Genomic DNA, 25824 nt, shown 5'->3' with positions numbered 1-25824 from the left:
ACTCTAATTCAGTAGTCCATGATGGGAGGCGGTAGTGTGATCATACAGGTAGGGCTACACATGTTGATTGCGTTATGGTTGAATTTGCACAGATACAGCAGATCAAATGGAAAGGTCTTAGAAGCATGAAGTATCAAATAACAATAACACAATTCATGGAAAGTCAGGGAGAGTTGTATATACGAAACATACATAACAAATTTGACTTTGAACTTATAATAAATATGCATCCCAGAACACCAGATCTGTTTCTTTATGTGTGAAAACAGTTATTTAAAGGGAGGTAAATATTACATAGGACATACTTTGGCAATGGTGGAGCCATTTGTGGGTACACCTACACAAATATTCTGCACCATTATAAAACTGAAATTACACCTAAGTAGTTATTCTTGTGTGACTCTTTTTCACATCATTCATGATTTAGGTTGTCGGCTCTCACCGAAACTTGGCTAGTGCCTCATAACACCTTCCTGAAAATTAGGAATTGTGTTGGTTCCCTAAATATATTCTATATACTGTATCTATTTACTACAGTGGCTATCTGATAACAAAACCTCTGTGTGCTGCTGGATGTGTGATAACAATTCTGAACTTCAGCCGTTTACAACACAGGAGTGTTGTTTTTCTTGAGGGGAACATGTTCTTCCCATTTTTCTGCTAGTGTTTTAGGCTTTGGTTTGTCACAGGGTAGGTATAGGGTGAATGTGATGACTGGGAGTGCTTGGCTTGGCATGTGGTGGGTACTCCCTCTCTACTGTCTGGGAGTCTCAGCTGCTAGTGCCCACCTCCGCTCCGTGCCTGTCCAGTCACCCAGTCAAAGATAATGAAGGATAGGCTCATCACCATGAAGACAAACCCTAATGCAGTAAAACATGCAGCCTGTGCGAGGAGAAGGAAAAGGAAGAGGGAGATGAGATGAATACCAGAATACTACAATGCATACAACCTTGACTGTTAAATGTTACTGATAATCAAAGTTAAACCATCAGTCTGTGGGCTACCTGAATCTTTGGTCTGGATTTTAAAGGTTCCTGTTCTTCAGGAATGATCCGGATGTAGAAGATTCCAGGGAGGATGAAGATGAGGCTAGGTGCAGAGGTGGCTCCTGGAGACAGCAGGGGGAAGGGGCGTTACAGCATGTTACGTGTTAGAAACCCAAGTAAACTACTAGCCAGGCAGCCAGCCATTTAGTCTCTGTAGACATACCAATGAGACCGAAGATGTCTCGGATGTTGGGCACAAAGATGACGAGCAGGTTGACGATGAAGAGGAGGCAGATGGCAATGCAGATGTGTCTGGCCCAGTGGAAGGGCTTCTCAGGGAACAGCAGCTGGAGAAGAGCCCTGCGGATCTGGGGAGGGAGGGAGAACAAGACAAGAGGCTTCATCAGGGTGGAGTTACATTACTGAACAAACTAGAGAATTGGTCAATTGTTTTGTAAACAACTTCCCGGAACTGTGGTGTTTCAAGTGTGAACAGTTATACTGGTTCTTCTACAGTTGAGCTGAGTGCTATGACAAGTGTTCTCACTGGGAAGAGCACCACTGGAACGGTCAGGGTGACAGCGACCAGCACAGCCAGACGGACACACAGGATCAGTGTATCCAATGGGTCAACGGAACTGTAGGTGTGAAGGAGTTCCGACTCTACTGCGACTACAGACAAACCAACCAAGACATGTCATACTTCATGACGCAAGCACTTTAAGATGTATACACTATGTATGCAATTTGAAAACAGTGTGTATAATGCTTCATTCCTTAAATCTCCGGTAAGAGCAAGCTCATCTGTCTGAGAAGATCACATGGACTTATTGATATGTCTTACCATAAAAGGTGAGGTAACCAAAGAGAGCAGTTAGCAAGTACATAACAAACATTGCCAGGATGGATATGTTGGCCACGGTCTGCATGCGTTTCTTGGTAGCACTAGAGTTTAGAGAAAGCACAGATCAAATGAGTCATTCTGCTATGCTGGTCCACATTCCATTCCTAAAATAAACACTGAAGGAGAATGTCTAATGAGTGAAATCATGAATACTGTCAATCAATCTGCTTTGAGAATTCTGAAAGCGTAAACGACATGCTAATTCAACTATAGAACTAGATCTCAGAAGTTTCAGACTTACTCTCGTAGTTCTGTGTAAATGGGCAGCACCTCTGGGTGACAGACAAAGGCGAAAGCCAGGATGGGAATGGTGTAGGCTGTCTAGAGGACAAACAAACAACATTTGAATGAGTTGTTCTGGTGAGTACCAGCAAATAGCTCCTGACAGGATGGCCTCCTTTCCTACCTCTGGGTTGATGGTTATCAGCTTGGCTTCACAAGAGTCATCTTCGGTTTTGTTGTGATCATGAAAGAAGGAGTGATTCGAATGACTGTCACTGTATATAGAGTCATTGGTATAGCTATTCTCCAGTGGACAGGGGATGTGGAACTTCTTGTAGATCACCTGGTGGGAAACACAAACTGGTTCAAGTCAAGTGCATATATTTTCCACAATTTGACAAATACATCTCACAGTGCTAAATGTGTATGATGAAACCTATGCCGCTGACGGGGGTTGTTCCCGTGTAGACAAGGTGTTTTAGGTCATGTATATCATTGCTATACAACAGGACAGTACCATGAGGCAACGCTCACCGAGATCAGGAAGAAAACCATGCAGGAGAGGGAGAATCCACTGGTGTAGCCCAGGTAACCTGGAGGGTAATGAACACATCACAGCAGGTGGTTAGGAGGTGGATGACATCAAGGTCATAGACATGTCAACAGACTACGTGTCTGTTAGATATAGCCAACAGAATGACAGGGATTTTACCCCAGACAGACAAAGGAAAACAATATGTTAAGTTGTATTTCTATTTCTTGGAATGCAAGTGAATGACCTTCTTTTAAAGAAAGTAAACAAATGTGATGAAGAGAATGGGATGAAACATGAATGCCATCACAGTACAGCGAGGGATGGAAAGGGTGATGATGACCGATGGACATACCGAGCTGTCGCATGAGTGCAAGTGGAAAGATGATGCAGGCGCTTACGATGATGATCAGATAATTTCCTTGCAAGAACCACTCTCTGACAGACAAGACAGACAAGTCAGATACTAAGCTGGTGACCTTTCTATCGGTACCAACTACAGTAACACTGTACACGCCTCTTTACATAATATATAAAGTTAGAATGTACATAGATATTAATGGCAGTTAGAAGCCAGATGCCTTCCAAGCCCCAGACACTCACCCTGTGTTTTCATGCTGGCCAAGGAAGGCCTGAATGACCAGTGGAAGCTCAGATTTCACAATGAAGAGGTAGCTGGACATTGCTGAAAGACAGAACCACCTGTTTTGAGTCATAGAGAAGATTAAAAATCCAACAGGTACAATGTGTTCTCAATTTTCTTGCTTCACTACATCACCATGTTGTGACACTGGAAATGACACCATACCTCCAATGTTGTGCACCGTTATGATAACAGCAGCCACAACTTTGCCTGGCGATCCAAACGCCCGGTTCCCCAGCTGCTCATAGGCACGTATTCCTGTAAACGCATACACACACAAACACACACACACACACATACACACACAAACATGATTTTCCAAGTCCAAATGTTTTAAAACAGAAACATCATAGTAAACAACATAATTCCTACCTACAACTCCTGCACATTTTAGGAGGAGGTGGATGGAATATGCTGATAGAATAGCGATGAATGTCAACAGGACGCTGAAAACACACAAGAATAAAGTAGGTAAGAGTCAAGTCATAAAGTGATTCAAGCACTGCTTCAGACACATGACCCTCTCTTTCTGCAGCAGCACACCACAGATACACTGATGGTAGTCGGAACCAAACACCAAAGGACTTGAATGTTCATTCTGAACTCATACAAATTACTCTTCATTTTTCTTATACATATATACATCCACTGTCCAACAAACCACCAAATGAACATCATTTCATAGAAATGTTTGAGGAAGAAAACCTAGCTATTACGCAAGCTGGGACAGATGGATTTACGAGTTGTTCAAAAACTTGTGAAATTGCTTAAATTGCCTAATTTTCCAGTGGTATTTCATGCAGTGGTCTGTTGTTGCAGCTTCTTGCATGGCATGAAGATATGATTGTAACAATGTAGCTTCACAGTATGCAGTGTGTCCAGATTAATGTTATTTGAAATGCAAACTAAAACAGCTATATATGAATGAAATAATTAAAAACTGAAAGTCATTGATAGGTTAAACATATTAGAAAGAATAACCCATACAGGGCAAGTAGACCTAGGAAGTTATTGGCCCACAAAGGACAGAATGCTGTGCCCCTCCCCCACAACCTGTCTGACTTGTCCCCTCCCCCACAACACTGGACAGGTCTGATCCAGGGAGACATGCCTTTGATCTGATCACTATAAACTATTTTTAACTCCTCAGATCTGATTTAAGGGGAATGTGTACTCATCTATAAACAAATGGGCCACATACACACTCATACATTCCTACACTATTCTTGTAACGCAAACAGAAGTTTGTACTTGATGGATCCACTGGCAAGAAGGGCAGTGGTCTGGATATTCTCTAGAGATTATTGTCACATACCATACAAAGCCAATTTATAACCCTATTGGGTATAGACTGTACTTCTCACACAGAAAAGCGCACTTTGCAGGTTTACTCACATGAACAGGATGATTCCAGTATTTGCCATACCGTACGCCAGTCCCAGAATCCCACTGCCCATGATAGCATTGCTGAGGTTGAAAATGGACATGCCAAAGGAAGTCTTCCCCTCAAACTATGGTGGAACAGGAATAATCAGAATCACATATCTAGGATTCTTCAGAAATGGAAGGTGCTTCTGTAACTAGCACAGTTACCTATACATTAATATGATCATTGTATGCTCCCATTTGCTTCATGTAATAAACATTTAGCGAATGCATACATAGAATGGCTTCCTACTACACAGATGTCCACACAAAGAACCTTTGAACTCAGGCAAAACTCCTCCACTCACATCTGTGAACTGGGATTCCTTCTTCCCTCCACTCTTGTGAGGCAGGAACTCATCACGCTCTGCCATGCTCTCCAGCCCATCAAACCTTTACAAAAACCAACATTATACATCATAAATACACAGAGAATTAAACAAAGTCATAAACTGCATATGGGATGCGGTATGAGATTTGTGTACTCCTGCATCTTCTGCAGTGCTCCGTGTTTGAGATAGACACCTACCCATCCATGCACTGATGGCCATTCATTTTCTGTAGCTCCATTCTCGTTTTCAGGGATAAGAAGAAGAAATATGGACTGATAATGAAGTTCCTCTGGGATTGACAGTACCTCCTTTAGGTGAATCAAGACTCAAATGGAGCCTGTGGGAGAAGATGTTTTTATTTAATGTACAGCCCAGATTGCACTATATTTATTATTTAGAATAGATGCTATATACATTTTGATGAGGCATAATAGCAAGTAACAAAGGACAGGTGAGCTTGCATCTGGGGCTCAGAATACTGCAGAAATGGACATTAGTCACCCACAATCATTTGAATTATGTGAACTCAATCCTCTGTTGCATCTATGCATGACGAGGCTAGGTTGAGGGAAATGGAACAAGTCTAATAACATCAATGAAGTCATGATGTCACAGGACTGCATTAAATTAACACAAATCTGCGACTACGGAAGCTGCTTCAATCATTCAATCATTCTTTCCATATTGACATCAATGGGATACACATGACTGATGAATTATGCAGAACAGTAAAATGAACACTGGAGAACTTGTTATGTCTTGAGATATGTACTGTAAATAAGGCCTGGAGTAGGCCACCATCCCAAGCCTCTTAGGGGCAAAACCCTGATCAACAAGCGTAACCTCTTCATAAGTCAGGGAGGTTTGTAGAGTTAATATCCCACTGGAAAAATCTAGCGTTATAAAGTAGTTATCCTACTTGTTCAGCAGGGAAATGTAAAGCCAGTTGGAGCTTATGTGACAGGAAATGCTTTAAATAACAAATGTTGTGAAAGGACTTATGTTGAACTAATCTGCTCTGGGCAACATCAAGTAGGCAGGAAAGCAGTTCCTGTGCTCGTTAGTACTCCAGGTTGCTACTAGGTCACAGGCCAGATCTCTTTGGGCCAGACTGACCTCACGGTCTCACATCTGATCCTTGAGAACACCAAACATGCACTGCCACTATGCCAATGCCAACCTAAGTATTTCACATCAAAGGGGTACAGTATTTGTCAACTTCCTTAACCCTTGAACCCATTCAAGTAGAGATCACTAGCGTTTCTGGTCTAAGAGCAGGACTCCATGCAAAAAACATCAACAATGGGCTCCTGTTTTGAGGCTAACACTGATCTGTCTAGCCCTAGTACTATGGTTATAGGATAAGGTCAGACTAACACACTTATCTTAAATACATTCTTATTTAAAACATCCAGAAACCGCAATACCAATAAAACAGGGAGGACACAGTAACCTATTGGTGATGATGGACATGTTCATTACTAAGAAATATTAGTAATGTTAGTTACTGGACACTAAGACAAATTGGTAACATGCTTTATCAACTTCTGACTTATTGGCCACATAAGGCAAGAAATCAGGTTGTCTTATTTCATATCAGTCTTTAATTGAATGATACCCTCATGTGCAGAGTGATAAAAGTCACCTGAGAGGAGCAGCACTCTGATGAGCAGCAGCACTCTCACATACACATCTTTGTAGATACACACATAGTAAAACATCAACATGTTACTTATTGGCTAAGAAGGCAAATGTATACTACTTCTACTAATTTAGTCACGAGAAAATGAATCGGTTTTCAGTTCTCAAACCTCCAGTCAAAGAAATAGGTAGAGTGATGTATGCATACTCAAGTAAATGAGTATAGTAAACTATGTTAAATATACCATATTGTGGTAACTAGAACATATCTACTCACTTTTCCTGTTCAAGTAACTGCAGACATAGCCTCAGTATTCATAGAGCACATGGTTCTTGTCTGATGCAAGACTGCCTTTCTATTGACGGTTTACCTTCCACTTCCTCCACACATGGCAGTTCCCACACACAATTCACTGAGCAACTTACCTTGACTCTTCTCACTATGAAATGTCAGAAATATCCCTTTAAAATCCACATCCACAACATGTATATATCCTGTTCAACAATAAGGAGTTGTTCCTCTCCAAAGCTCCTCGATATAAATAAGAGGACAGAGATAAAGAGAGGGAAAGCTTAGGACTTGCCTGAGAGGGAGTAAGGGAGAGAAGGGAACACCCATATTTAACCCTTTGCTAAACCAGCCACAGGTTGTTAGGTTACGTTTGACGGATCCTACTCATCATTCTATGGATATACTAGTTTAATATCAGATGTTAAACTGCATTTAAGAGAGATCCTTTGATTATGTGGTTAGGGTTAGGAAAGTAAGATATATAAAAGAACAATATAATATGTAAACAAAATGTTTTGTTTTTTTTCGTTTTCTTTTACCAGTAAGCATACAATGAATGGACAGCTTCTCAATTATAACAAAGTACTACAGAATGACCCTGGTAGTAAAAAGGGGTCTGGAGTCATTTGAGGTGTGTTCTGTGAGGCCGTGGGTGAGACACGGTATCGTTAATTAGATTAGGAGTTAAAAGCTTTTTTAAGACTACCAGCATGTGATTCTGCTTAATCTGTAAACATTCAGCACGTCAACACTCCAATGCACATGGACAAAGACGAATAATTAGGTGTTCGGAAACACCGATAGGATTGAGTTACCCTCAGCAGGCAGTAAACTGGCACATATGGGTCTAATCCCACTCATCACAACCCTGCCTACTTTTACTTTTTAACCACCACTGATACAGAAATATGGACCTTGATTGCACATTTTGCCCAAGGGATGAATAAAGTAACTATCTATTTCTTTATATCAATCTATTTATTTTGATCAATCCATCTATCAATTGTATTTATTTATTTATCCATCCTTCCATCCATCTAGATAACTCATCTAATAAAAGACAGATGGCATAAAGCAGGAGTCTCTAGTTGTCTTATACAGGAAGTGATGTAGAGAATCAGACTGTCACTGCTCACCATGCCTTACAGATTCTGTATAAAGACACAAAGACTCTCTGGGCTAAGAGCACTATTTAATCTGAAGTTGAGCCACATTGTTTTGAGTATATCTACTCTGGTTTGGCGATAAAGTTCAACATTGTTCACTCAGATAGGTGCCAGGCCTCTATACTCCAGCAACACCCCCCCCCCCCTTTCCTTTAATCAACACAGAATACTGTTCCAGGAAATGCAGTAAGAAAAGGTCTGTTATGGCCTATTCAAAAAGGTTGCCACCTACAGTCTGGGAGGATTAATATCAGTAATGGTAGAATAAAACAGACTTATAAACATTGTTTACATACAGAAATGTTTTTTCTGTCATTTATCTTCATTTTGAATTATGGAGAATCACACATTGCTAATGTGATCAGATAAACCTGAATAAAGGTCTCAAACTGACCTACCTCACAAAGAGATCACAATGAATGGAAACAATTGGTTTGTGGATTGTACAAAACTATATTATTATATGATTATGTATACAACCAAAAAGGTTCACAATAACTTGCCATTATTACAACAATCAAGGTGTAAGCTAACGTGATGACCCACATGGCAGACACTGCAACATGGTTTCATAGACATGGCGACATACACATCATTTTACTAACCTCTTCTCTGAGTTGGCAAGTATTGAAATAGGCAGGGAATAATGTCCTACAATCCTACTGTATTTTCCTGCAACACTGCTTCCCTTCCAAATGCTTTTGAGAATATCCTAGTGTACTGTATATAACTATGTATGGCGCCACAAATTGAAGAATAGTAAGAGGAAGAAGGAGGGGGAAAAAATTGCGCGCTTGGGGACATTTCCTGTTATGTCACCCCTGGTTCTTAGTAGAACAAGGCCTTGTGACATCAAGGAAATATGAACTCGAAGTATCACACACAAAGGAAAAACTACATCTACTGTAGAAACATTAACACTACTGACAAGACCATAATATCACTGATAGAATAAACAAACCAATCAAATATTTAGAGCACGTTATTCTTAATTAACCTGTTTGAAACAGGTTAACATGGATGAAATTGAGTTAATGCCAAATAGTTTTCAACATGCTCATTTTTCTAAGAACATACATTCAAATACTTGAGTTATTGCCCAACATTGGCACAACCTCATCAGACCAAATCACAAGAGTACTGAGCTATTGGATCATGTATTGTCTTTGTCAATGTCTTTGAGCCACTGCCATCTAGTGGAGACAGTTAGTAACATGGTCTTAAAAAAGGGGAATACCATGGTATTTTCAAGTTCTAGTATTTACCATCCCCAATCTTCAAATTAATTCTAAATTACAGACAAAACTCCATTTTTGAATCTTCTTTGTAATGCAACATCCACTATGGGAAGATGATGAAACAAGCAAATATCCACTCATTCCTTCTTCTCAAAACAAAAACGAGAGAATGCACCAACATTTCAAAAATAAAGAGTTTATTCTAAAGACAAAAACAAAACAAATAAACAAATAAAAAATATCTTACTAGTGACAATTTGGAGTTGGACAATTTGTTTCTGAGCAGGATGCTTATTCAGTCAGGAAAATCTTTATGTCCCTACAGTAGATATAGACACAGCGCTATTTTCCTTTGTCCACCCATGCAAAGAAGTTACAGCGAGCCTCTGGGTTGGAGGTGTGTCCCTGAGGGCGGGCACACACGAAGAACTGCCTGCCCATGTTTGGTCCTGCCTTCTTGACGGTGCGGAGCACGCAGGGTTCCCTGTGAGTCTTGCAGGGTGGAGGTTGGGGGGGGCCATGCAGAACTGTCTTCCAAAAGCCTAGTGGAGCCCCCTTTACACATGGTTCTACTGTTGAGGCTGAGGTCAGGGGCTTATCCGGCCCCTGCTTCTGACGATCAACAGTGTCCTGTGGGGTGCTGAAGGGGGGTGGATCTCTTTTACCCAAACAGACAGATTGAGCACCTTCAGGATCCATGCTGTTGACCGAGGGTCCATCTGGCCCTGTAGCTTGTCCTTCTCTGACCTCAGTTTTCTCAGAGTTCTTGATACACTGGCTCACAGAGGCCTGCATGGGTGGGACCACCTGTGTGGATTTGGGCTTGAAAAAGGCAAGCAGGCTGCCCTGAGGTTTTGAGGGAGCCTTTAAGGGAGCCTTCACTGTCTTACTCTTTTTTCCCTTGGAAAGTCCAGACTCTTCTGTCGGAGTCCGTTTCATCCCACACCTGTTCCCAGATCCTTGAGGAATCAGGTTCTCCTGGGTCTCTCCTGCCTCTTGAGAGCTGGGCAGCGGGGCTTGATCTCTGGAGGTTTCCTTGGCAGCCTGCTTTTCTACTTTGACCAGAAAGCGGGAGAGTTTCTGCTGCTTGCCAGCAAACTCAGGCAGGTGGCGGGTACAGAGGGGGGGTAGCTTGGAGCTTGGCAGGAGGGAGCAGCTGAGGTGCCCCCACACAGGGCAGTGATCTGACCCCTCCATCTCTGGCATGATGTCTGCAGCCACAAACTGGCCCTTGACCAACAGGGAGTCGGCAAAGATGTAGTCAATGCGTGTGCCATAGTTGGTCTGCCGTGCTCCAGTGAGAGTGGACCAGCACGTAAAGGCATTGGTGCGCTTGGGATGGAAATGACGGAACGTATCCACAAACTTTCCAGTTTTGTTCTCGCAAGAATTGTCATCACCCTCAACATCATCTTCCTCACCATCATTAAGGAGGAAGCCATTCAGCCACTTTCTACCCGGATTACCTTCAAAATCATTCTGTTGAATTTAAACAGAGAGAAAGGGTCATTTTAGAAGGACTATATAAATCAGGAATGGGTGAAAATGTCAAAGTAAAGTCTTTTGAAGGATGTCTGATTCCCCCACTTACGATGTCATCAGGGTCACAGTGATCGACAGGTCGGTGAGCAGTATTCACATCCCCCAACACGATCACATGGCTGTAGGAATTGATAAAGAAAGACGATGTTGAGAACAAGAATGAGAGGATGAGTTAAAGAAAGAAAATATCAAACCAGCTTTGACTTTTACCTTCCAGCCTTCAGAATGGCCTCTGCCCGATGCTGGAGCAGCTTGTAGAACTGCAGTTTGAACTGCTTCCGCTCTGGCTTCTCTGGGTCTGCCCGTGGGCAGTATACATTGACAACTGTAAGTGTCTGAGGCTGGTTTTCAAACCTACATCGATGCAAGAAAGCATGCATGGATAATGCGCATACTGTTACAGTCCGTCAGACAACCAATAATTTTTGGTAATAGCTGAATTTATTAAAAGGAGCATTTTTTCCCCATCGTACATGACTTTGTGCTGTGTAATGACAGCCCGCCCCTCGTTGTCCAACAGCTGCAATTCCTCACTGGAAAACTCTCTCTGGTTCCCATAACTGCCAACAGTACCCTCATGGCTGGTGTTCAACAGGCCTGTCAGACCTTCTTCTGCAGAAAATGGTGAGGCGCTGTCTTTACAATATGTTGCAACCCCTAGAAAAGACAGAACATTGTGATTTAATGATGTGCACTGACACTTTAGACATCCATGAGTGGCAAACACTGTTGGCACCAACCTGAATAACCACTGCGCCCACGACTGAAGCTGAAATAGGAGTTGTAGCCCTCTACAACCGCTGTCCTTTCGTCAAGTAAATCTCCTATTACAGCAAGAGGAGAAAAGAGCAGATGGCTGAAATTGCCATATTTTGTTTAAGGCAGATAGGTATTGAAGATATGAATGCATGATTTTTAGTAGAACGTCAATATGTTTTACGTCTCTGTAGCTAACTTACTCGTCACTTTTGTTTCCTGGACACAGACAATGTCAGCATCCAATGAGTCAAGAGCCTTTTTAATTCCACCTTTTAACGTCCTTATGCCATTTATGTTCCATGTAACAATCCTCATGGTTTTGAGCAAGTCGAACTTACTCACGTAAGAATAAATTTTACATTGAGCAGTGATTACTGTGCACAGAAGATGCCAAAAAAACGAGTCTTTGAGTCTAACCCTGATAAAAACAAACTGGTCAGTAGGCCGATACTGCACAATAGTTAGAGAAATGTATCGTAAAATTTGTAGGAATGTTCGTTTTGAAGAGCAAGACCGAAGTACATTGTGTGTACATCCACTTTCCTAAGAGGACCTGCTACTGCGCTCGCGCAAAAACGAACGTCACGATTGGTCCACAGATGAAATTAGAATTGGGCGAGCAATCGTTGATTGGTCTCTTGTCTAGCGGCGCTTGCATTTTCGTACCAATCCATCTCTTGCAGGGGGTGGGCTAAGTATAAAATATTAGAATTCCCTACGGTTAGATTGATATGGATTTATACCATAAATGTGTCATTTTTTCGCAGCTGAATACCGATACATAACAAATAGGGATAACAATATGTTACCGAAGATAAGTGATTCAAAGTGATTGACACTTTCGCAGAAGCAGCTTGCTTTCCTCGGGACAGATCGGATATTGACGTCACGTTTTCAGTTTTTAGGTGGTGTAGAGACAGTGCAGACCAAGAACGGAGGTTGATCGAGGAGGGGCAGGTGCTTACAGACCGGCTCGGCTATTTAGTTAGCGAAGATTAGCTGTTACTCGTTTATGAAACTAGTACATATTACATAAAGTTAGGTAGCGGCCCTGGATATACACATCGTTTACGCGTACAAACAAGATCGGGGGTGAGTAGCTAACTAAATAGCTTCTTAGCTTAAGTTAGCTGGATTTATTTGGTCCATTATTATCGGCAAACGAAATTAGCCAGCTTGCTATCACGTCGGTGGTGTGTGCCCCAATTTAAAGTGATGAGATGAATGTGCTGGTAATTTGTCTTTCGACTTGATGAAAGAGATCAGTTTTGACTTATGCTTTATAATGTCTGCAGTTATGTGAGCAAGGTAGGTCTAGGCCTATCAATAAAATATAGACACCGTTGGGTACTGTATAATCTGGCATACAACCTGCTAGCTAGCTACAGTACATTTGAGAAGATGGAGTTAGCTAGCCATACATATTAAACATATGTTAGTTAATATAGCTACACACGATAGTGAATGGCTGGCTGAAACCGAATGACATTTTCTATGTTATCTCATTCCACATGACAGCCAGTTACTATATAGAAAACATTTTACAATCCATTAGTATCCGTTATTTTTACTGTGACGTCGTGAGGCTACTACAGTAGCTACCAAATTGCAAACAGTTAATGCTAGATAATGTTTAATGAGAAAGTGCTGAAAAGGATTTCATTAAGGAATGCCTTTTAACTGCAAACGTGTGTGTTTATTCTGCGCCACAGTGTGGAGTAATGAGGCGGGAGGATTGAAGGTGTCCCATTGAGTCTTTGGGTGACCAGACCAGACAAGATGCTGGAGGAAGAGGCCGACTCTGTGGGGGCAGATGAAGAAGAGACCGAAATGGGGAGTAGGGATCTGAGGGCAGAAGTGGAGCGTCTGACACTGGAGCTCCAAGAAGCCAACGAAGAGAAGTTGCAGGCTGCTCGGTATGGCCTAGTGGTGCTGGAGGAGAGCTCCTTGCTCAAGAGCAAACACACCCAGCTGGAAGAGGAATATGAGGCCCTCAAACAGGAGCTGCAGCAGATCAAAGAGGTTAGCACACCCACTGTTAGTAATTGATTGGACAAGCCATAAAGATGTCATCAGATCTAACCAGTTAGAAGAGCGCCATAGCTGTACTGATGCCAGCTCATACATAGGAGCTTTTGTTTCAAAGAGGACCACTGGTTTACACTTGAAGTAGGACTATTACATTTTACTATATCCCTGTAAAGGCTGTGTGAGCCAGTACCAGTCACTCAGAGCTCTGCAGTGACCACCAACCTTGGATTACTGCAGGCAGACAAAAGGGTTACTGTTGGCTGCTAAGAAACATAGATGAGGCTCTTAGCTGTACTGCTCAATACCAATGATCCTAATGGTAGGCCTAATGCCAGGAAATGGTATTTCTGTTACATGAGCTTGCGGTGCCTAGTGTCATAGGCATGTCAATGAGAAGGTTCAGTGAAAACTCCTTGGAACTACTCATCGGACAGACCATTTAGTCTATCATGTTGATAAATACATCTAAAGTTATAACATTAGAGATGCATCTGAGGTTGTATTCTATGTCTTTCTTGGCATCTGTGAGTTACACTACCGTTCAAAAGTTTGGGGTCACTTAGAAATGTCCTTATTTTTCAAAGAAAAGCACTTTTTTCTCAATGAAGATAACATTAAATTAATCAAAAAAAGGTGTATAGAGGCCCATTTCAAGCAACTCTCACTACAGTGTTTAAATGGTACATTGTGTTTGCTAATTACCTTAGAAGACTAATGGATGATTAGAAGGATTAGAATGCCAAAGGTCTCCAATGCTGTAATTGCTGCAAATGGAGCATTCTTTGACGAAAACAAAGTTTGAAGAACAAAATTAATATTTCAAATAAAAATAATTATTTCTAACCTTGTAAATGCCTTGACTATATTTTCTATTCATTTTGCAACTTATTTGATAAATAAAAGTGTACGTTTTCATGGAAAACTGTCTGAATTGTCTGGGTGACCCCAAACTTTTGAACGGTAGTGTATATTTAAATGCAAACCAGTCCAGCATGTCCAACATTAAGACCTAGAATTAAGAACAGTCGTAAGTGGTTCTGTGTATGGTTTAACGGTTAGTGCGAGATATTCAGCATCTCAGCACGCAAACAATTGCATGGCAGTTTGTTGTGAGTTTATGTAACAAAATCCCATGAAACTGTAATCTATCACGTTGGCGCATTTTGGCTTTTTTTCATCTGCTAGTCCAGTGACATAACCAGTAACAGTTCTGAATAGGAAACGTCTAATATCACTATTGCATCTTGCTAAGATGTAATAGAGACAGCCTATCATGGTCACAGTTTTTAAATTATATTATGTGTTTCCAGTTCTTGCCTGACTTCCCAGTATTAGTCACATCTGATTCAATTTCTCTATTATGCAACATTTCACATGTGAAAGTTTCTATGGTGTGCATAGACACCTCACAGGATATGCTTAAATTGGCTTTGCTGCGTGAGTGGTTGGCCCAGCCATAACAAGTACTAATCACATTTGCGAGAGAGCTGAAGAACAACATAATGGCTAACCTCAAAACCCTTGTAAGACCCCTGTCCATGAACGGGTTTGATAGCACATTGCCTGAAAGGAGAGCTATGCTACCTTGCGATCACATTGGGTTATTATAGGTGGACATTTCTCTTGATCGTGAAAACAGCATCTCACTTGTCTGGAGGTTAGTTCATTGTATAGAGTTAGTACGCAAAACAATCCATCTCCTAGGTTCCTTTCTTGACATGCTAGCTCTGCCATATATATACGGGGAGTCAGGTGGCTGAGTGGTGAGGGAATCGAGCTAGTAATCCGAAGGTTGCCAGTTCGATTCCCGGTCATGCAAACTGACGTTGTGTCCTTGGGCAAGACACTTCACCCTACTTGCCTCGGGGGAATGTCCCTGTACTTACTGTAAGTTGCTCTGGATAAGAGCGTCTGCTAAATGACTAAATGTAAATATATATTTTGAATCCATTGACCAATCTTGCAACACAGACCAGATATGCTATGTGAGGGATCTGTGTGTGTAAAAAAAAAAAACATGACTGATATGAAAATGAATGTGTGTGTAGTTGCTGACAGACTCTATGAGCAGCCAGAAGCGTGCAGTAGTTGCTGGAGAGACCCGGGAGGAGAGTCTGCTACAGGAAACGGCTAACAAAGAGGCTGCCATGGCGACGCGCATAGAGGAGCATCAGGCAGAGTTGAAGCTGGCGCGTGTCGCTCTAGGAAACGCCCATGCTGAGATCGATCGCCTCGGAGGCCTCTCCACTCAACTGAAGAAGGTTTGGCTCATATCTATTCATTCCGAGGAACTGTGCATCAAGGTTATGCCATTTGGGAATGACAATGGGACCTGTAATGTGTGCACTCCTCAGGAGTTTGAGGGTGTGGAGGCGGAGAAGGGCCACATGAGGGATGATATGAAGGAGTACAAGGTCCGGGAGGCTCGTCAGTTGCAGGACAACAGCGAGCTGGAGGAGGAGAACATCTCCTTGCAGAAGCAGGTGTCTGTGCTGAAGGAAAATCAGGTAGGACTTTCTCTACAGCCCTCCATGTTCTCACAACCACCGCTACCCTCGCAGTTCCCATTCAGAACCAGCAAGAACAGTTTACTGTATAACCATTCGAGACACATATTAATTGCTAAATGAGAGACACTGACTACGTTTACATGCAAACTAATAATAACTAGCAAGCAGTTTGCAAGGCTGGGGTAGAGATGCCCAAAAGAAAAGCCCACGTTTCTGGTTGGAAGGAGAAGCACATCTACTTTTAAATAAAGTGATTTAAAGGGCGTAGCCGAAGGACATATGTATGCATGGATGCATGTAAACAGAAATACTAGTCTGGAAGTATCTTTTCCTTAGCCATGGAAACGGCTTAATAGCAATATTAGCTTTTTTTTTGCGTGTAAACATAGTCGACAATGACAGAAATCAGGTGACTACAGGACAGTGTTCAGGTTCCCAACTGGTCTGTTATCGGTTCTATTTATTTGTTACTGTGTTCTTATTTGAATCCTCTACTGGTTAAGACTGGGTTATAAATGAGAGGTCAGCCTTGTCTGGTGTTATGTGTCTGGTTGTCAGTGCCTTGTGACTACTGTTTCCCATGTAGATCATTGGGACACAGACACTCATTGTTGTGGGGACAGCTCAGTGGATGCAGGACAATGCCATCTTGCTGGTGGGAGGTTGCAGTTCACTAATGACTCATGTCAACAGTCGCCATAAGCAACTGGAAGTGTTGATACTGGGTTATAGGAGTTGCTTGTTGTTAGTGACCTCCGTCGCGTGAAGTACACAGTCACACACGCAGTGTCACCCTGACCCCATGTCTTTGTCCCTGTGTTGGGCGTTGCGGAGCACAGGTGGAGTTTGAGGCGGTGAAGCTGGAGCTGACCCAGAAGGATGAGGAGCAGGAGGATCTGCGGGCCCAGCTGGACGAGGCGGCGCGGCTCCGGCAGATCGCCGAGCGGCAGCTGGACGAAGCCCTGGAGGCTCTGAAGGAGGAGAGGGAGCAGAAGAACAGCCTGAGGAGGGAGCTCTCCTCCCTGGCCATCAACCCCTTCGACTCGGTGGGCAACCTGGAGCTGCAGCTGGAGCAGCTGGACCGGGGAGGAGACGGGGAGGGAGACGACAGCGGCTACAACAACGGCCTCGTCTCTGGGACCGCCCCGCTGCCTCTCGTTCCTCCCCTGGGGGGCTCGAAAACCAATGGCCGTGCCCATCTGTTCTCCACCCCGAGGAACAGTGACGTGTTTCTGCGGCCCCCGGCCCCAGGCCTGGTGTCTGACCTGCTGAGTGAGCTTCACCTCTCAGACAGCCAGAAACTCAAACAGCAACTTCTGCAGGTATGCAGCTCGACACCAGGCCCCATTCCAGGCCTTGTGCCATGTTAGTTATACACCGTCCATATAAACAGTACAATATAAACCAATATGGTTGACATGATGGTGATATCCAGTTGTTGTAATATCTATCCTCCCAGCCCCATCTGCTGGGCGGCCCTAGTTTTCAGTGCCCTATATATAGGGAGATGTGGGTAGTTAGAAGGGTTAGTTCTGCATGACTGAGCTCTTAGTGTGTGTGCGTTTAAAGATAAAGCTGACCTGCTGCTTCCTGTTGTACACCACATCCTGCATGGTATCATAGGTTCATGTTACTTTACCATCAGCTAACATTGAAACAGCGTTGCCATTTCCATACTGCGCTTTTCAAACTATTGCAATGTCTCAATGTCATCCTAATATTATATGGTGTTAATCCAGATAACTTGTTTCAAGAGATGTATAATTGATTATGCACTTAGCTGGGATTGGTGTTGTGTTGCCCAGCAGATGTTGTTTTAGACTGGAGTTGAGTGGTTTCAGTCTGTGTCATCACCTGAATAATTCATGAGGATAAAAGGAAGTGGAGGGTGAAATGCCTGTTTAGGGTTTCCAAACCTGAGGGGAAGGTGTGCGATCAAGCTTTAAGTTGGATTTAGCTTAGTGCTGATGGTGCCTGTTCTATCAAGCCAGCCTCAAAATGAAGGAACAAGCTTCCTGTGCTTGCCACTTGAATCTCCATGTACACAAATCAGATCATGTAGCTTGTGCTCTAATCGGTACTCCTCTGTGTCTCCCGCCAGGCGGAGAGGGACAAGGCCGGCCTGACCAGCACAGTCCAGGAACTCCAGCAGCAGCTCATCATCTCCAAGGAGGCCCTGAGTGAGCAGGAGGTGAAGGTGGGCTGTCTGACCCAGAAGCTGGAGTCCGCCCAGCAGCACAGCCCGCCCCTGCAGAAGGCAGGGGAGCGGCCCGACGGCCTGGGGGACGGCGAGCAGGGGGACGGGGCGGACTACTACGAGCTGGACACCAAGAGCACGGAGGTGCTGGAGTGCCGCATGCGCGCGGCCAGCGAGGAGCTGCTGAAGCTGAGGGAGGAGCTGTCCCAGGCGGGGGTCCGCTACGCCTCCCTGGAGCAGCGCTGCAGGCAGGAGAAGGAGCGCTGGAGGGGCGAGGCCCAGGAGCTGGCCGAGAAGATCCGCCAGTGCATCAAGTCCAGCCGGCAGGACCAGGAGCGCATCAGCGAGCTGGAGAAGGAGATCGGAGCCACGCGGAAGGTGGCCACGGACTCGGAGGGCCACCTGAGCGTGGCGCAGGAGGAGCTGCTGGCCTTCTCGGAGGAGCTGGCCAACCTCTACCACCACATCTGCGTCTGCAACAACCTGACGCCCAAACGGGTCACCTTGGACTACTACCGCGAGGGCGCCCGGGGCGGAGGGAGGTCCCACCACCACCACGTCCACCCCCACCACCACTCGCAGAGGAAGCGGCGCTCCAACGACCTGTTTGGGAAGGCGGTGCAGCAGGGGGCGGAGGGGGACAGCGCGGGCGTGTCGGGCAGCGGGGACTCCTCCTCGGCAGCCGTCCCCGCCTGCCCCGGCTCCCCCACCCTGGACTTCAGGGACCCCTCCAACGTGCGCAACCTGGTGGTGGTCATCCGTTGCCAGATCAAACACCTCCAGGTAGGGTGCCTGACTTCCTCCACAGCATTCGAACGTAGTAAAAGCTGCACATGTAACTAGGTTACACGTCGGCCTGCTCCAGTCCTCTCTGAGAGCCATAAAACAGATTATCCAGTTCCTGGCATGTGTGGGGAAGCCGAGTTTACTGCCCAGGGCCCACTAATACCAGAGATGAGTTATGGTGTAGTATTTAGCATGGACACAATTGATGTATGGCTTTATCTCTGTTGACGTTTAGGGGAAGAGGTTTCACATGCCAAGTTTATGGCTCCCAGTATGACGTGAGCTATGCCTGGTTGTCTGTGCCCTCAGGTGGCGGTGGATCTGTGCCGCCAGAGGGGCACGCTGCCCGCTCCGTCAGCGGCCTGCGGCAGCGACTCGGACAGGGACGCCGATGCCCTCCTGGAGGAGGTGCTGAAGCTCAAGTCTCTGCTCAGCACCAAGAGGGAGCAGATCGCTACCCTCAGGACTGTCCTCAAAGCCAACAAACAGGTACACCTCTCCAGCCAGCACACACACACACACACGGGGCCAATTAGCCAGTTCACATACTCTGATAATGAGCAAGCTGTTGTTAGTAGTAACCTAGGGGATGAATGTGTATATGTAAGTAGTAGCCTCGGGGCTGTAGTCATGGTGTTCAGTGGATGTGGGCTGAGACCAGTCTGACCTGTTCATGACCTGCACAGCCACTGTAATCCTCTGATCAAGGACAATACAGAATACAACGTTTTCCTAATGAGCCAATCAGGTTTAGTTTTCTGTGTTCGTTTTTTGCCTTGTAAGTAAAGCTCTTTATCTGTGCAGTGAGAGCATTGCTTTCGCCTCACGTTCCAGCTGGCTGGGATCTCTCTGGCCAGGCTCATGCCCCCATACTGAGACTTTCAGTAGAAAACCGCAAAATCTGTTATGTTCTGTTTGTTTGTGATACGACTAGCTGTTCTCCGGAGGCCTGTCAGACAGCTGAGGCTTCTGCAGTGAAGTGTGACGGAGTCCTTCTCCGCAATATTACCTCAGCCTTCACCGCCGCTCTCCCCCCACCCCCCCTCCCTCCCCCCCTTCCTGAGCCTCCGGCAGTGTGTGACCTGCTTATTCCAAGCCCTTCACTGTCACTCTCTCAGACACACACGTTCACTTGCACTCTGGCAAATCCTCTGCAGTGCTGCTCCCTCAGCAGGCAGCCTCTGATGCCAGCTGTCTGCGTCTCCATGACCCCCCATGTCCACTGGCAGGCAGACTGGGACCAAGCAAGTTCATAAAAATCGGAAGCTAGTGTATATCTTGCACCGTGACATGAGAATGAACTTGATTCTTGGAGATACAGACCTGAATGTCATACCGCTCGGGTCTGCTTACTGCTCAGTGAGCTTTCTCCAAGCAAGGTTACTAGAATCAGATTAGCTTTCTACCCTGTCAGATACAGGTACGGTGGATGTGCCCATGGTAATGGTTCTGTCGTGTAGAGAAAGCCGATTAGCTGTGCGTGCTAGAGAGCGTAGAGTCGTGCCCGCTGTAACGCAGTTTTTAATTCCAGACGGCAGAGTTGGCTCTGTCCAACCTGAAGACCAAGTATGAGACTGAGAAGAGCATGGTGTCTGAGACCATGGTGAAGCTGAGGAACGAGCTCAAGGCCCTGAAGGAGGACGCGGCCACCTTCTCCTCTCTACGCGTCATGTTCGCCAGCAGGTGGGCCAACTTCTTCTTCTATTCCTTGGTTTCCACTAATACTAACACAGCATATTAATTAGTAATACATGCTCCCTCGCCATGCTGGGTTACACTTATCTGGTGTCCGCAGAAGTCATACACCCAGGCCTCTGTTCCAGCCTGGTAACCATTCCCAGATGCCTTGGAAGACTGGATATGCTAACTGCTTAGCGGCAGCTAATACCTCATGTCTAGTGTTTATGTTGCTGAAGTAGCCAGGGAGTGCAACAGCACAGACATGGCACGTCAGGGACAAGAGGACAGCTATTTCACTAGTGTCATCTAATCAGATTACATGGCTCTTAGCCCTGTCTCTCTAGACTATCCTGGGGCCCACGTGCAGATTAGGACACACATGCACCCATGTACGGCCTGAGGGTGTCTGGGCTGACCTGACCAGGGACAGGACAGGCCACCAGGTCCTCAGGCCTCCCTCTGAGCAGAGGCTCTCTCTGCTTGGCCTGGGTTAGCAGAACTGGACATGGGTCACAGCTTAGTCTCCTCCTCACGTGGGGATTTGAGTGTTTGCTGCCAGTTGTATGTTTGTCTGGCATGTGAGCTTCTGTGTGTGTGTCGTTCGTTTTGTGTGTTTGGTAATGCAGAAGGATTTATGTTTTTCTGTTTGTTAAACCATGCTGGGAAAGCCACTGTGGGGCTGACACATCCAGTGGAACAGGAGTAAAATGGAAGAATGAGTAATGAGTTGTTCTGTACAGCTAGCTCTGATGGCTGATGACAAAGGAGACTACTAGTTGTTAAAGAATCTTTGTTTAGTGCATCTAATGTAGTCTGTGTAATCTATGGGTTGCCTCGTTAAATTATTTGTACGTGTGTCACCTTGCTAAATTGTTTTTGTTTTGGATATATACGTCGATCCCCGTGTACATCTAGTACATGTTGCGTAAAGTCCTATCAAGTCCTGTATCTTTTGTGTCTTTTTATTGGTAAACTATTTACGTACAGTTTCTGTTGGTAACGCTTCAATATCTCTTTGGGATCTGTAAAGTACCTACTTAACAGTGTGGAAGAGGCTTTCAGATGTATGAGGACATAAGCTGGCCCCAACCTCCCCAGACACAGTAATGAGCTGACGTTTGATTATCTTCAGATCATTGTGTCTGGAGGAAGAGGTAGTGGTGTGCTGTCTGCGGTCTGTCCGGCTCTTAGGACTTGAGACCTTTCAGGCCTGAACTTGAGAAACACTGTGTGATGGAGCCACCTTGTGTACATCCAGATGAACTGTTCCATTAGACCAACCATCGTCACGGCACTGAGACGTTTAAACTTGTTCAGAAATTCTTTGATCTTTCTTCCATCTTGTGTCCACTCTAGCACTCTACCGCCCTCCAAGTCTACTCTGCTGTGGTTATCTTGGAATCTTTTTGTGTCTCTTGTCTGTGTGATGTGTTACTGTAATGTGTATCTCTTATGTGCATGGCGTGTGTGTGTGTGTGTGTGTCAGGTGTGATCAGTATGTCACCCAGCTGGATGAGATGCAGAGGCAGCTGGCAGCAGCCGAGGACGAGAAGAAGACCCTGAACTCCCTGCTGCGCATGGCCATCCAGCAGAAGCTGGCCCTGACCCAGCGCCTGGAGGACCTGGAGGCCCCCCTGTGCCCCCGGAGCCTCAACAACAGCCCCCGCCGCTCCAGGGCCAAGGAGCTGGGCACCAAGTCCGGCAGGGCCCCCCGGAGCCCCCGGGGCAGCCCCAACCGCCACCTGAGGAACAGCCCCCGCTCCAGCCCGGTCCCCACCGTGGCCAGCCACCACCTCCGGGCCCTGACCCGCAGCCTCCACAGCAGCCCCGTAAGAACCTCCTCCCTCCCCCAGCCTTCCCCTTCCTCCCACAGGGCTCCCCGCCGCCGCCGCAGAGGTGGGGGCCTTTCCCGCGACGCCACTTTCATACGGAGCCGTAGCGTCTCTGATGTTTTCGGGGGCTCGGCCAGCTCTCCCGGCAGCGCCGCCTTAAGCCACACGATCAGCAGGACAGACTCCGCGGGCAGGAGGGCCTCTGCCCCTAGTCGTGAAGACACGTTTATCACGTCTCCGTCTGTGTCTTCCTCTACTGTCAGTCTCCACGCATCTTCTTCCAAATCGATAGAAAGTTTCACCTTTTCGAGTGCTCCGGCTCGCGGAGCCCAGGGCGCTGTTAAACCGGGGCTCAAGCCCCACTTAATACCGACGGTGGAGCTTTCTGTGCGTAGGAAACGGCCCACGGCAGACCCCGGCCTCAGCAGGTCCAGCTCGGTGCGAGCCTCGTCAGGGGGCCACCCCACCTCGGCCTCTTCACACGCTGGCCCTCCGCCGGCCGCCAGGTGCCCCAGAGCCCCCGCCCTCTCCGTCCACGACCCCCAGGCGGCTCAGAGCAGTAGCAGGGGGAGGAGGCAGGCCTCCCGCTCCAGCAGCAGGGCCCCTGAGGAAGCCCACGATAACAGTGGCAGGGCAAGATATGATTCCCAGCCCAGACAGGCCAAGACCCGAAACTCACAATCTAGATCCTCCCGCAGGCGATGAGGCGCGTGTTGACATCAGCAAGTTCCAAGCTCCTATGGGCTGATCGACGCATGCTGCCTCGGTGTAGTTGGAATTCGTAAACCGTTAGCGCTGTTCCAAGCTCCTATGGGCTGATCGACGCATGCTGCCTCGGTGTAGTTGGAATTCGTAAACCGTTAGCGCTGTCGAGGAACAGTTCAGCCCTTTCTAGCGTGTACAGGAAACGTGCAAGTACGTCTTAAGAGTTCAAGGTTATCCAGGTTAGAAGAGGTAGACAAACTAGAAGTGACAACTCATCCTAAATTTACATTCAACTGACATGACTAGCATTTACCCGCAGCTTCTAACCTCTTAAGTGGCTTATTGGCTCTTTCCTGTTGTCTCTGCCAGGGGTGCTTGATGTTGTCTGTTTTGTTTGGATTAATGTCCCTCATCCCCTCAGTCTGTTTCGGTTACAGTACTAAACGTGCTTTTTTTTCTTTCTGTCTCTGTGTCACCTTGTCTCTGCAGAGATGAGAAGCATCCTCCATCACCCCAACCCCTCTCTCCCCCGTAAGGACCAGTGTTTGTCGACCCGCCCTCTCCTGACCCCAAGATCTCCTGTCCACCTCTGACCTGACGCCACATTCCCACATCATCAGACCGATGGACTAACAGAGCCCCCCCCCCCCCCCATCTCTGCCCTCTCCATGTGGAGGGAGGTGCCTGCCCTGCATGCAGCCTGGAGAGGAGCGCTGAAGGAGCAGTGGCTGGCACCCTGCCTCTCCCGAGCTTGTGTGTCTATCCTGGAGAGCTTCAGTTCCATCTTGTAGTCTGATAGTCCATCCCAGGATTTGTGGGTGTGTGCTCTCATGAGAGGAGAGTATTTTTACAAAGTGTTTTTATGTGAAGTATTCACCATTTCTTTGGGCTACCAGACTGATACGCCATTGTGTTTGTCTAATAACAACCCTGTCATGTGTTCCACAATGTGTTTGCATGCTGGTTGTTTTATGCAAGCGTCTGTTTCTGTGTGGACGCTAGTCTACATCATTTGACACTAGTAACTGCCTTTAGCCTGGCGCCATCATGACAAGGCCTCCTTGGGCCTCTTAGCCCCTGCAACCCCTTAGCTCCATGCTGCTCCCATGACAACTAGCCAGGTCAAATGGGCTTTTTACAAACACAACAGCCTTCTTGAGCGACTTGATGTAAATCAATTCTGTTATCTTGAGGCGTATTACTTTCGCTCTTAGCATTTTCTACTGGAAGTACTGTTAGATCCCTTAACCCTGTGATACCTCAGACTGTTGAGCTGCAACCTAGCCACACAGTCAGTGGTCACATCACTGATGGAAGAGACACAGCCATATCTTTACCACCTCAGGCTAGTTACCAATGGATTCATGAAGTACAAACTTTATTTGAAGGGCATGTTGAAACTTCCAAGCTATGCAGGTAGTCGAGGGCGGTACCGAGCTGCGGTAGACTAGAGCCCAGGCTGTTCTTGACCTCCACACTTTCTGTCAACAGAGTTGCTTCAGGTTAAGGGACATGGAGTTGGTCCTGAGTGTCTGACTTGACACAATTAAACTGACAGTTCTTAGTTAAGGATTGATCTAGTCAGATGCTCTGAAACTCCTAGGGCAGTACAAGATGCCTCAAACCCACTGGTCTAGGAACAGGTGCCGTTGGACCCTGTGTGGTTTTGGTTGAGATGTAAAATAATCTGGTTCTAGGTTTGTGGTTTGGAAAAGTGTCTGACCTTGAGCTTGCTGATGCTACAATGCCGGCTTCACGCTGTACAGGGTCAATGGGAGGTCATAATCACTCAAGCCTTTGAGCCCATCAAGGTATCTACAGTAGTACATGTTTTGGACATCTAAAGTAACAGTGATTCTTGTTTTGTTTTTTTATAACTGAAGAAAAATAATTCATTAACTTATACTAATAATTTGGTTTAAATGATATGGGTCAGGAAAGGAGAGTGCTTTCCTAAATTATGTGATTCCTGTGATAAATTCCAGTGCCTTGGTTTTCCTCTGGTCACTCTGTTTCAGACAAGATCACTTAAAAAAAAGTTTCAGCACTGTAGAAGTTACAATGTGTTAGTGTATTTGAAAAGATTATGGAGGTGTTGTCTGTGCTTGCTGTTGAGACTAATTTAGCACTGATTAGTTTAAGTTGTATATTTAATTTTCTTCACATTTAATGTGTTTGTATGATATGTGATAATCATATCAAACTCAATTTTTGACAAGTATATTTATGTGGTCTGCCTTTTTTGTCCAATGTTGTAGAAGGTATGTCACCATACATAATACTCCAATTGAAATGGTCCTCCATTTTTTTGTTTATGTACCTTCCATTGATTGACCTGTGAACTACTGATGTCATGAAGAATAAAGCCACACCCTGTGCAAATTTATTGGTGTTGTCTTGT

The 25824-nt window shown here is 45.5% G+C and overlaps 3 protein-coding genes across 5 annotated transcripts; 1 reads left to right on the top strand and 2 right to left on the bottom strand.

Moving 5' to 3' along the window:
• Positions 1 to 762: 762 nt before the first annotated feature.
• On the bottom strand, positions 763 to 8767 carry slc38a5a (solute carrier family 38 member 5a). Of its 3 annotated transcripts, none has more exons than XM_062459439.1 (16): positions 8749 to 8767; positions 5242 to 5381; positions 5021 to 5105; positions 4683 to 4798; positions 3660 to 3733; positions 3453 to 3545; positions 3248 to 3329; positions 3000 to 3082; positions 2647 to 2705; positions 2297 to 2455; positions 2132 to 2211; positions 1831 to 1931; positions 1534 to 1658; positions 1210 to 1354; positions 1005 to 1108; positions 763 to 882 (listed from the first exon to the last, which is right to left on the bottom strand). In XM_062459439.1, exons 2-16 carry the CDS (start codon positions 5280 to 5282, stop codon positions 778 to 780), a joined length of 1452 nt encoding a protein of 483 aa, XP_062315423.1. In that variant the 5' UTR covers positions 5283 to 5381; positions 8749 to 8767; the 3' UTR covers positions 763 to 777. The 3 variants fall into 3 exon arrangements, with proteins under 3 accessions (XP_062315423.1, XP_062315421.1, XP_062315422.1); XM_062459437.1 differs by lacking the exon at positions 8749 to 8767 and adding an exon at positions 7112 to 7267; XM_062459438.1 differs by lacking the exon at positions 8749 to 8767 and adding an exon at positions 6963 to 6982.
• A 790-nt stretch (positions 8768 to 9557) lies between these two features.
• Positions 9558 to 12254, bottom strand: apex2 (APEX nuclease (apurinic/apyrimidinic endonuclease) 2). The gene is made up of 6 exons (XM_062459433.1): positions 11883 to 12254; positions 11664 to 11747; positions 11397 to 11580; positions 11134 to 11277; positions 10973 to 11042; positions 9558 to 10860 (listed from the first exon to the last, which is right to left on the bottom strand). Exons 1-6 carry the CDS (start codon positions 11995 to 11997, stop codon positions 9724 to 9726), a joined length of 1734 nt encoding a protein of 577 aa, XP_062315417.1. The 5' UTR covers positions 11998 to 12254; the 3' UTR covers positions 9558 to 9723.
• A 165-nt stretch (positions 12255 to 12419) lies between these two features.
• zgc:162200 (uncharacterized protein LOC558638 homolog) lies at positions 12420 to 25809 on the top strand. The gene is made up of 10 exons (XM_062459431.1): positions 12420 to 12774; positions 13395 to 13704; positions 15762 to 15974; positions 16068 to 16220; positions 17063 to 17545; positions 18325 to 19203; positions 19516 to 19695; positions 20738 to 20889; positions 22373 to 22715; positions 23913 to 25809. The coding sequence occupies exons 2-10, from the start codon at positions 13462 to 13464 to the stop codon at positions 23916 to 23918; spliced, it is 2652 nt and encodes an 883-aa protein (XP_062315415.1). The 5' UTR covers positions 12420 to 12774; positions 13395 to 13461; the 3' UTR covers positions 23919 to 25809.
• Positions 25810 to 25824: the final 15 nt, after the last annotated feature.

This window comes from Osmerus eperlanus, chromosome 4, assembly GCF_963692335.1.
Source record: "Osmerus eperlanus chromosome 4, fOsmEpe2.1, whole genome shotgun sequence".
In the NCBI taxonomy this organism is placed as follows: domain Eukaryota; kingdom Metazoa; phylum Chordata; class Actinopteri; order Osmeriformes; family Osmeridae; genus Osmerus; species Osmerus eperlanus.
The sequence above is the reverse complement of the archived record's forward strand: the minus strand, read 5'-3'. Positions and strand labels throughout refer to the sequence as shown.